General features: G+C 41.2%; 1 protein-coding gene across 1 annotated transcript; it reads right to left on the bottom strand.

The window, feature by feature from the left end:
- Positions 1–1,052: 1,052 nt before the first annotated feature.
- On the bottom strand, positions 1,053–12,082 carry MRPL23 (mitochondrial ribosomal protein L23). The gene is made up of 5 exons (XM_053946870.1): positions 11,984–12,082; positions 11,749–11,871; positions 11,027–11,109; positions 9,116–9,189; positions 1,053–1,355 (listed from the first exon to the last, which is right to left on the bottom strand). The coding sequence occupies exons 1-5, from the start codon at positions 12,007–12,009 to the stop codon at positions 1,185–1,187; spliced, it is 477 nt and encodes a 158-aa protein (XP_053802845.1). The 5' UTR covers positions 12,010–12,082; the 3' UTR covers positions 1,053–1,184.
- Between the last annotated feature and the right edge of the window lie 50 nt (positions 12,083–12,132).

Raw genomic sequence — 12,132 nt, 5'->3', positions numbered from 1 at the left:
AAAAGAGTCTTTTTATTAGTCCTCAGCACAACACAGGCTACACTGGCAGAAGTATTTCTATGCCAATACAACTGTGTCCACACAGGACACCTGCCAGCACTGCAAGGTAGCTGTGGAGTGGGGAAGGAAACCAGCACAACTATGCCAGTAAACTTTCTAAGGCAGCCTGGTCACAGAGGACAGCTACCTGCACAGCACACAGCACCACCTCTGTCTGCTTCTTGATGCTTAAGGGGATCAAACACATATGTGCGCAGTCATAAACCTGTCCTATAAACCCTGTCCCCAAAATGCCACACAACTGTTACAAGAGTACATTAAGATCACATGCGTTTCTCCAGGGCAGGAGGGGTCACTGCAAGGAAGGCAACAAGATAGCAGGACATACTAAGTGACAATAGGGGAACCCTACATCCTGAGCCTATAGTCCAGCTTTCTACACTTCCATGTCCACCTCTGGCTAACCTATCTTGACTTTTAGACATTCTAGTCAATACAAACTACATGTATCCTAGGAAATTAAATACCCAATTTCTACTCAAAACAACCCACAGCAGCATGAAAAATGTAAGCACAATGACACTCTCATAGTCAGAAATGACAACAAGGAATTCCACATTTTAGAAACAGTCCACAAGTTCACAGAAAAGACCTGGTGCAGTCAGATTTATTTTACCTTTTTATTTCTTCAGGGCCAGAAAAAAAGACATGCTAGCAAGGGCTCCTCAAGAGTAAACATTTGGTTATTACAAAAAGAGAAGAGAAGAGAAGAGAAGAGAAGAGAAGAGAAGAGAAGAGAAGAGAAGAGAAGAGAAGAGAAGAGAAGAGAAGAGAAGAGAAGAGAAGAGAAGAGAAGAGAAGAGAAGAGAAGAGAAGAGAAGAGAAGAGAAGAGAAGAGAAGAGAAGAGAAGAGAAGAGAAGAGAAGAGAAGAGAAGAGAAGAGAAGAGAGAGAAGAGAAGAGAAGAGAAGAGAAGAGAAGAGAAGAGAAGAGAAGAGAAGAGAAGAGAAGAGAGAAGAGAAGAGAAGAGAAGAGAAGAGAAGAGAAGAGAAGAGAAGAGAAGAGAAGAGAAGAGAAGAGAAGAGAAGAGAAGAGAGAGAAGAGAAGAGAAGAGAAGAGAAGAGAAGAGAAGAGAAGAGTTGTGCTAATCAAAATCCCTCTGAGCCTAAAGGAAGGCAACTGGCTTCAAAGTCCAAACCAGTCAGGGACTCCACCTCGTCTGGGGTCACCTTCCTGCTCCTGCTTCTGCTTCTCTTTCTCCATATATTTATCCCTGAAGTCATCGAAAGAGCGAGTTTCTGCGTCTTGTTCTTTCTCTGGAAATAGGCTGGGAAACTGAAAGGTTTGTCCTTGGCCCTAAAGAGAAAACAAATGGTCAGTGAGACATTCCAGCCTTTCTGCAGTAGCTATGATCTTAGGGTGAAACACCACCCTGAATTTTCAGCTAGTGCAGAATGGTACCTTGTGACCTCCCAAAATCTCTTTCCACCCATGTCCCCAAGATACATGTACATCCCTTCTCCTCAAAAGCTAACTTTCAGCCTCTCCTCCTGTGTGCTACTTAAGATACTGACATTTTTTTTTTAACAGATGAATGATCAGGAAATGAAACATCTCTTCTTCAACTCAGAGATGTTGTGTGAGTCATACAGTAAAAGCAAGATAAGCAAATAGTAAAAGTTATGATGGTATAAGTTGGTGATATATGATAGTAAAAGTTGGTGATGTTAAAGTAACATCACCAGGGAAATACACAGTGGAGCAGGCATTCATTATGTTAACACTCAGGATATGAGTAGTGGTTGTAGTTGTTTAGATCTCACCTAAGGATAAGAGAGAGCAGTCCTAGCAGCTCTTATTGGAGGGTGTAATGTGAGAATACAGAATAACAGATATCAGAGGTCTCTTATCAACAGACATAAAGACTATGGTGTAAAACAATTACAGTGGGAACAATCTGTCTAATATATCACTAATGAGTTTAAAGTGATTACATCTGCATCAGTCATTCTGCCTAACAGACAAGTCATTTTAGTGAAACATCTTCATCAGTCTCCCACTTGGAAAATAAACATTTGCTTGGTCTCTGGTTTTTATCTAACATCAGGAAACCATTTTTCTGTGGAAATGTACTATCCCATTAACATTACCTACTTATTTTTAGTGGCATTTGCTCTAAGCACAACTTCATTAAACTCAACAATATCAGCCCTTCCATTCTGTATGGGACCTTGCATAATAAAACTTGTAACTGGTCACCCATAACCCTAAAACTATTCTCCAAAACACTTATAAACGTTACCATAGATTAACTTCTTTGGCAGCATTCTGCATACAGAAATCTCAAGAAAAGCATTTAACTGCTTCAGATGAAAACAGGTGGGTCTGGGTTTTTTTTCAGAACAGCCAGTCTTTATTTAAATTTATGCAGTAAATACAACCAAACAAGAGGCTCAGTTATGAAATGGTTCCACAAAGGACATGAAAGGAACTTTCCCCAGCATACCTACTCTGCATTTTGGGATCAGAAATATGACATAAATAAATCCAACAGAACCATCACCATGTCCATGGCCCAGCTGAATGTCTGCTATGTTTTATTTGATCATGTACATTCAACTTGGCAAATAACAGGTGTGAAAAAATCTAAACCTCATATGCTTTGGAGAGAAAAAAGCATGTGTTATCCCAGATGAGATTATCCAGACTGGAATCTACAAAATACCAACTCTACCCAGCAATGCTTCGGTTGTTTTTGTAGTGCATACTTCTTGGGGGTTTCCTAAGAGCCTGACCATACTACAAAAACAACAAGGGAGCTGCTGTGTACATTGCTTTTTCCTTGAGTCTAGCCTGGATAAGATCAACTGAAACATATCAAGGTTTTCCTTTCCATTGGTGTACACTCTGGGGTTTCAGCTCTTTTGTACCTTTAAATTACCAACAGGTATCCTCGTAATAGCTGTCCTCTGACAGCTAAAGCACAGTCCCATTTCATGGCACAGAAACTGGCCTTACCAGGGTGCTTGAGCAAGCCCAAAGCTGCAGCCTACTGAACCTCTTCCTGTACTAGGATCAGCAACAAGCACCCTTGAGGCCAAGCACTGCCCAGGATTTTAGCACACTGAAACATTTGGAAAGGAATTTGCTAATATTACAAAAAATTGCTGTGTTTTAACTGCACTGCAGGTCACTCAGCCCTGCAGGACCTACAGAACAGACAGGGCCCACACTAAAGACCTGTCTGCCCTGGAGACGAAGCCATTTTTGTTAAACAAGTCAGAAAACAACTCAGGCATACCACCTCCACTGAAAATCTGAGAACTATTTATATTGGTAACAGTGTAATAAGGGACTCTTCTTGTTATGCAGCTCTTTCCTTCTAGTATGCTTCCAGGACCAATGCATTTACCTTACTGGAGAATGAAGGAAAGCTGTCTCTAAAGCATACTAACAACATCCATGGTAATTCACTAAGCATTGCAAAACAGTTATTATTTTTAAAAGAGGGAAGAAAACAAAAAAGATTCACACAGAAGCTGTAACAAAAGCAGACAAACCTTTAAGCTGTTTATCAAAGTGCTCACAGTTCCTATTTCAAGGCTGGTGGAAGTCAAATATTGAGTTGAAAATGTCAATCTGTATCTGGAGTCTTTTAATAAATCCAAATCACCACAGACAAGTTGGCTCTTTCCAGCTCTTGTTTTGTGAAGAAATTCTGATTTTGGCTGGCAGCCAAACACGATTTGAAACAGCCAAGACATTACACCCTGAGAACTGAAGGTTGATAAATCTTAAGTAACAATACTCTGCAGTAATACTGCACTGTAAGACTCTGAAGTGATGAAAGCTGTTTGAAAAATAGCTGTTGTGCATGCTCAGTAGCTAGTTTTCACAAGAAGCCTGTATCTTGGGTATTTCAAAATTTCAAAAATATCAAAAGGCATCAACTTACATAAAGGATTATGAGTCTGTCCAGGCATATTTACATTCAATGCATCTTCTACATAATGCTAGAGGCTACTGAGGTTCAAGCTCATATGCCACCTCCTTGAAAAAAAAGCCTACCAAAGGGACAGAGGGATTGTCACTCCTTTGCACAGTGCTGCTTTTTCATTAAACTTCTTCTTTGCAAAAGTTTTTCCTTCTATATAGCAACCATCTGACAACCATATGATAAATGCATCCTCAGAATTAAATCCTCACTGGAATAAAGCAAGCAATTTTTACCAAGTTCATCAGGGTTTATCTGGTTTACAAATTGCTAGAACATGAAGTGCTGGCATATCCAACCGGAAAGGAAAATTCTGCCTTACTTGAAAACCTTGCATTTGTCCATTGTTTTATCTTTTGCAAGCTATTTATCCCTTTAATTGCTGAATTACTGAAATTATCATAAGCTGAAGTAACCTCTAAAAAGGCTAGAACTTGCTTCTGCTTTAGAACTTCTGCCAGCATAATTGCCTTAGCTAGAAGCACAGAGAAAAGGGGAGAAGATAACACCACCTTTCTACTCAACACAGCTGTGCTAAAAGAAAATCCTGTGAGAAAGACACACTGGAAAAAGTCATTTTGCTAGGATAATTCAGTTTGTCATGGAACTGGGTGGTGTACTGACAGCAAAATATCTTTTTCAACAATGTGAAGTGATCCCCTGATACTCTGGAATTTGTCAGGGTAAGCTCTACCACCATGTGTTCACCTCGCTCTCAAGCAAAACCTTACGACACTATTAAAAAAAGGAGCAAAAAGCCCAGAACCAAGCAAGTCAGAGGTGGCACTGAACACCTAAAAAAATAAAGGCAACACAATGATTTTACACATTGCTGTTCTCAGTTTGGGGTCTTCCCAGAGACCTCCCTTCTTCCTACAAATTCTAAGGTTATGCATAAGTGGGATGTGTGGTCTCACTAGTGAGAGTGTTCAGATTACAGAAATGGGACCCATTAAACTGCTACTCAATTCAGCATTACCCAAAAGTAAAAGTGAATTATATACAAGGCCTTATGAGGATTCATCTGTTAAATGCTAGTAACATCCTTCACGATAAAAAGTGACCTAAGCATCAAACATATTTTCCCTTTAGATTTCAAGCCTTTGTCCTAAGAAAGGGTGAAAACACACCTTGTTCTTGGAGTCTGTCTAAGGAGTTATCACAGGAGTGGTACAGATTGCCTCCATTCATTTTAATGAGAGGTTAAGTGACCATAATTAAGCCTATGAAGTCAAGTGCTGACCTTTCCACTGCTGAGCCTCACATCAGAAAACTGCTGAAAGGATTATCCAGCCGTTCTTATTCACTTATACTTCTCTGACCTTTGAGTCCCCTGAAAAGTTTAGAAATAGAAGATCAGCACAGATATTACTGTGCAACAATGATGCAGCGAACACCGATCATGTAAACAGCTGTGAGATCTTCTGGTTATTTGGATAACTGAAGCACTTACTACTGTCCTTCAGAGTTAACAGAAGAGTGATGTTTATCGTATCATTAACTACAAAAATGTTGGACTCCCAAAAGCACGGGATTCAGTCCAGCAGTAGCAGCAAATGCAGCTAAGTTTAATAATCCAGTGCATTTGAACAACTCTCCTACTACTGCAGTGGTAACATCTGATGCTAAAACGTATGGCAAAATAGCACAGAAAGCAACTTCAAAACTCCACTCAGGAACAACACTTCATATGGATCATCCAAGTTTCCTCTGAATTCAAAAGAAAACTGCTGACACGTCTGATGTGCAAATAGGCTAACTACTGTGAATGTACAGGATACTCTAAAAGGGGGTTGCAGAGAAAGCATTTGCAAAAATGTTCCCACCGATGCCATCATTCAAGCAGCTAAATAGGTGTTAGTCTTAACGCTGACAAGGTCAGACTCCTTTTTACAGTCATCTCCACTAGATTTCTCAAAACAGGTTTAATTAAAAATAGGTCTGGATTCCAGAGGCTTGTCTACAGTTGTGTTCCCACAGGTACTAACACCTGCTACATGAGAACACTGCAGGAGGAGAAGGAGGGGATGTTGTTTTTTTTTTTTTTTTTAATTTCCCTGATGTTAATTCAATTGCAAAGTTTCCAACTGGCTTTTCTTTTTTTTTTTTTTTTTTTTATTTTCATTATAATAATTATAGATGTATTGGAGTAAGGAGAAAGGCTGCTGTATTTTATCTGGTTTGCAAAGATATAAAACTTGGGTTTAATTTAAAAAATAGAACAGTGTAGAAAAGTAGCATTTGATACACAGGGCCATAAGTCTCTAACTTAAACCTTTCTCACCACATTCCAAAAGGGGAAAAAAGGCAAGCAGGCTCTGGAATGGCAAGATATTGTTGATCCACAGCCTTCTATGATTTGAGGTATTTTTTTAGTGTGAAAATATTATGCTTGGACAGATCATGTATTTGTCCAGTTACCGCCTGAGAATAAAGTAAACAGCTCTGAATCTCCAAGAAATAGTATTTGGAAAAGAAAGGACAACAATGCTTACATGTGGAGCAGCTGGGGCACTAGTCTGACACCTAAGGGCATGTTGACTATGACTTCGTACACCTTCCACCTTTGAGACACTTGCAGTAAGTCAAAGGATGTGTGTGTTGTACTGGGACACATAAGGTGATGCTTTATGAAGCAGGGAAACATAACTGCTCATGAGAATAAACTCAATTTCATTCAGGTAAACTGCATGACAGCTGCAATGTCACACTGGAAAGAGCAATACTTCCACCTAGTGGGCAACAGAAAGATCAACCCAAGAGCTTCCAAAAACACATGTTTTCCCAGTCATAAGCAGTTTTAACTTGAAACTGGATTAATGAGAGAAAACACAGCTGCTAAAAATGGTGGGAAAGCCCAGCTACTGTGACTCATGGCAGATGAAACTAATTCTCATGAAAATAAGGATTTTACAGTGGTTACCAAAGACTTTCCTAAATTAGGCAGATAGTAACAATGGACTGCATGGGGCCTGTAATGGCCTGATCACACCATGAATGAGAACGAAGGCAAACCCTTTAGATTCAGAAATGACACTGGGTTTCTGGCTTTACCCACTATTTCAAGCTGGTGTGAACACAGAGCTGGGAGCTCATTGTCTGAGACATCAGAGCTAGTGATGAAAAGCAACAAACAAAAGTAAAAAGAGAAAGCAGGAGGAATAAAGAAACCGAAATGTTAATGGAATTAACAGACCACAACAACAATAGGAAAAAAACAGACCAAGGAGACCAGGAATGAGGTGAGGAAAAAACACAGACACCAAGCTTCACTGGCAAGAGTTTAGCAAACAGCCAGGATTCCCTCCCTGGACATGAAAAACACCATCAAAAAGTGGTCCCCTGACCCTGTTCATGGAAGAGATGGAAAACATGGCATTCCTTACGAACTTATTATGGTAACTACAGTGTAAGGCAGTAAGGGACTCTTGCTGTCCCATGTACTGTGAGACCTCAGCTACAGCGCAACAGGGTTCTGTGCATTGCCCAGATGACAAAATGGGAGGCTGGAGGAACAACCAAACTACTCCTGTGCACCTGCCTCCAATACCAAGCTTGTTTAGGTAAATCTCCACACCTGGGCTGACCAACCCTTAAGGTTATGGCAACTATTCCAGGCTGAGAGGCTTGAATGTGAAATAAATGTAAAAAGACACTGCCTTAAAATTCTTGCTCCAACAGAGAAGCAGCATTCTGCTTCCCACTCCTTCCCCCGGAGTATCTATGGGTTGCAGACTACCTCCTTCTCACCTCAGCAGAAATAGGACACAAGACTGCATTACAATGAAATAAAATTTGAGAACTGACTACAGTTCACTAGAGACCCATGTCTCCTTCAGTCTTGGGAAACAAGTTTCTAAAGGCAAGGAAGTCACTAGAGGAGGCTGTGGCAATGGAAAGTGCCTGCAACTTCCTACTAAAGGGAACAACACTCAGAGAAAGCAACTTGTGAGATACAACATCATCAATTCAAGCATTCACTTCCTAATCATACAGTCCTGCTCTCCAGCAAACAAAAACCTAGCACAGACAATCCAGAAGAGAGAATTTGCTCACCAAAGCCAACTCTTCCTTGAAAAAGTAATGTGCATTTTAGCCATAGTAATGTAAAATCCTCACAGAGATGAGGTTGCCTTTAACTTCAGCAGAGTAAATCAAATTAACTCATCTAAATATAACTGTTAGTTTTTAGTAACATTGCACTTTACACTGTTCTTTTAAATTAGCTAAGGGCTCTCTAGAAAAACACTCAGTCTTCACTTTTCTTTCTACTCCCCTTCTCAGAGGGGCTTAGAAAAAAACTTCTAAGTATATTTAAACTTTGAAATATTTTTTGTGCCTCTTGAGTTTGACCCCAAGTCCATATGAAATCTTAGCCAATCTTTAGGGTCACAGAGTGTTCCTCCAACACTGAATCCTTGTCCCAAGACAGAGTTAACAGTGACGTTGTGTTGCCCACTGCAATTTTGAGCTTATGCTTTTACAACCATAAATACCATCCCTTTAATATCATTTTGGTATGTGAAGGGGTCTTCTGTCACTGGTTGCACTTCTTTTTTGCATAAAGACAGGTAAGCCCGACAGAAGTTTAAACTATAAATTGGTCCTGTTATGAAAGAAATTTACAAGAACATGAAGCTCCTTTTCCACTGGGCAACCAATATATGTTTCAGAGTCCGGTTCAGCCACAAAGCAAACTTGTTTAGACACGACTAAAGGCTCTCCAAGGAATAAGCCTTAGTCTTCTCTGAAATTCAAAGACCTTTAATAAGAAGTTCCTTACCCTCACAATATATTCTTTCACTTACTGGACATTTCAGCAATCAACCACACAAGTTGTGAACCTTCCAGCACACAGAGTACAGGGTCAGCATGAAACTCTCGGGCAAAGCAGCACCCTATGACATCAGCCCACAACCTACAGACAGACCTCAAACCAACACGGGACTTATTTTGTTTGAATTGATCTATAGAGCAAGTCATTTAAATCTCTTTACATTCTGGAATGTGTTAAAGAAACTGTCACTATTAGAGGATTGGCAGAAATATACAGCCAACCAGCACAACTCACTGGCATTACTTTCAGCTTGGCTGGTTAACAGTGCCTTTCATGTTAACTCACCAGCTGTACATAGGCGACCTTGTAATCTGGCTTCTTCACTCTCTGATTCCTGTGATTCCTCTTGTTGTTTGCACCTGCAAGAATGAAGAGGATCCCACCTTTTACTTCCCAGGACTTCTGAGTTCTCCAAAGCAAGCTTGAAGGAGGGAGTTGGCTATCTCTGATTTATTGTTAAGAGGAATACTCTTCCTTCACTACCAGCACAGTACTACAATTATTAAAGTGTACTTTAATAAACTGGTAGACCCTGCTCTCCTCGTTTACAAGCAGGGAAAGAAGGCATCACCAGCCTGCTGCCACTGTGCCTTCAACACAAAGTCTGCAAAGAAGCAAGGAGAAAAGTCTCCCAGGTAGGGGCCAGGGGTGATAAACTGCCCTCCCAACATCCATAGCTTCAGGAAGACAAGGAGAAAATTACCACTTAAGTAGCCTTAAACTTGACAATTTTTACTATTCAGCTATGATCTGGACGTACTGTTTATACACCAGGATATTATATTCCACATCCAAACAAACTAAAGCACCTCAAGCTTCTCCAACCATGCTGGTCACAACTGAAGTGGGGAGTACAACTCACCCCCTTCATGTCAGGCAGATACTAAAGCTCTCAGATTATTAGGAGTTCTAATGCTCTTTAATTCCTGACTATAAAGCATCACCTAAAATTAGCAGTGGGGGACAAAATGGTTATAAGGACAAGCATGACTATTTTTCAGTGCTGTTTGGAACTACATGTGTTTGGTATTTATGACTTAATTTAATTCTGGTTTTCACATAAGCATATTACAGATGATACTTCCAGGGTTTTTCCTTCCTTTGTAAGTTAAGAGTTTTAGAACCTTATTTTGAAACTTTTTCTTTTATCCTTCATTTTTCAATACTACAAGTTTTTTTCCTATTCCTTTTAAAATCATTCTTTATCTTATCATCATAAACAGACAATTCCTTTCATAGAGTCACTACATGAAAAATCAAAAACCCAACCATCAAAGATGTCCTAACCAACAAGTCACTCTCCATCCAGTAATTACACTGCCTGGTAATCAAAAATGTAAACTAACATGAAAAAAAAAGAAAAATATTTTTGACTGTATCCAAACTGCAGTCAGAGAAGCTCTGGGGAAGGAAGCATTAATATGTAAAGGTGACATTATCTAAATTTATCTTATTTCAGTTAGAGATGAGTCTCTCTGCCTCTAAGTCAGAATTCAGCATAGGTTAAACTAGGAATGTTTTTTCTTTTTTTCTTGGGTTGTTTTTTTGTTGGGTTTTTGGTGGACATTCCAGTGTTTTTTTGTTCTTGTTACTGTTTCTAGGGGTTGGACAGGAGAGAAATACCACAAGTGGAAACATTCAAGTCTGTAGCAGAAATCTGGTAACAATAGGTGATAAAAACCTGAAAGTTTGTCAAGATGTTTTTCTGGCATTATCTACTGGTTCAACAGAGCATTTTTATTTGCTCTACAAACATTACCTTTTGTTAGACCATAACAGCTCCTGTGTGCACATGCAAACTAATATCAGCTCATTTTTTAAAGGAAGGCTACAGATGAATTGAAGTTTAGTTACTACTTCATGAAGCAGTTCCTTCTGAAGGGAGACACCCACTGGTCTCCCAAGTATCAACTACAAAAGCACAAGTTAAATAACTGGCAGGATGATCAGCCTTTTTAAATTCAGATTTTTCTTTTTAGAGTGAAACTTACATCCTCATTTAATCACAGCATTCAAATATGAAGTGGTGTGTGTTCATTTGAGGGGATGAATAAACAACTATGTTAACAGCTAACCACCTGGAACCCCTGCAACCAAAGTCTGCTGAAATCTAACAGACCTTTTAAAAGGTAAAAGTCTACTCTGGCTGCACAGGGATGCTGTATTCATCCCTTTGCATTACTCAACTGCACTTACCATACTGTATCCTGGTTCTCACAGCAGCTACAGGCACATTGTATATTCTTTCAAGGTAATTCCTGATATCCAGTTTTGTCATTCTAGGCAATAAAAAAAGCATTTTGGGGAAAGAAAGAAAAAAAACTGTAAATATTTAAACAAAATAAACTAGAGACTGGTTGATACTGAGGAATAAATATGTCTTCTTCTTGCTTTAACCAAGACACATTTATGACATTAAAGTGTAAACTCAATCTTGACCACACACTGCTACAGCGATTTATGATCCATAAACTGTAACAACTGTCAAATACTTTATCCTCTGTAGCCTCAACATTCAAAATGCCAGGTATATTCTGTGTTCAGCAGGCTTTCTCACTGCCCAACCTGAGACACCTTTATTCTGAGCAGAAGCTGCTGATCTTAGAGAACCTGCCACAGCCTTATGGGCTCTAATGTGTGCCAGCAAACTAGTCAGGCTGAAAGAGTCCTGACAAATAACTGGATACCACCTTGCTTACTCTGGATCAAATTCTAAGCACTTCCTTCTTCCCAAGCCCGTCCCTGGGAAGCTGAGCCTCACTAAGACTCGGGGAGAGGAGCCACGCAAAGCTCGTCATTAAATCAGTGCCCTCGTCGCCCTCTGCAAGGTCTGCCTGATGCAGGGGCCCCTTCCCTGACGCAGCACTCGGCCCTCCCAGCCCTCAGCCCACAAGGCCGGCTGCCGTGCCCGCACTCACTCCATGGAGACGCGGAACTGCACGGTGTCCTCGGGCTGGGGCACGCCGGGCCGCACCGCCAGCATGAAGAAGTTGGGACGGAAGATCCGCAGCTGCGGGCCGCCCCTCTGGAACAGCGGGTACCTGCGGGAACACGCCGCCGCTCAGTGACCGGCCGGCCCCCCGACCCTGCTGCCCCGACTGAGCCCCACCGGTCCCCACCGCCGCCCGTCCCGTCCCGCCCCGCTCGGCTCACACGGCCCTCCTAGCGCCCGCCGCCATGGCCGAGCCCCGGGGAAGCGGCGCCGCCAGAGCGGCTCCGGCGGGGCGGCGGCGCCCCCTGCTGGCGCGGAGGAGCGCGGCAGGGCCTCAGCCGGGCAGGGGACGCAGGGCCGGGGTGGGGGC

This window comes from Vidua chalybeata, chromosome 6 (assembly GCF_026979565.1).
Source record: "Vidua chalybeata isolate OUT-0048 chromosome 6, bVidCha1 merged haplotype, whole genome shotgun sequence".
Taxonomy (NCBI): domain Eukaryota; kingdom Metazoa; phylum Chordata; class Aves; order Passeriformes; family Viduidae; genus Vidua; species Vidua chalybeata.
The sequence above is the reverse complement of the archived record's forward strand: the minus strand, read 5'-3'. Positions and strand labels throughout refer to the sequence as shown.

What these genes read in the sequence shown, in the direction of transcription:
- MRPL23 (XM_053946870.1), bottom strand. Translation starts at nt 12,009, where the DNA reads ATGGCGGCGGGCGCTAGGAGGGCCGT. An exon ending in GAGAACCAGGATACAGTATG is followed by an intron (nt 9,190 to 11,026) that starts GTAAGTGCAGTT and finishes TCATTCTTGCAG; the next exon opens with GTGCAAACAACAAGAGGAAT. An exon ending in AGGTCGCCTATGTACAGCTG is followed by an intron (nt 1,356 to 9,115) that starts GTGAGTTAACAT and finishes TTTTCTCTTTAG; the next exon opens with GGCCAAGGACAAACCTTTCA.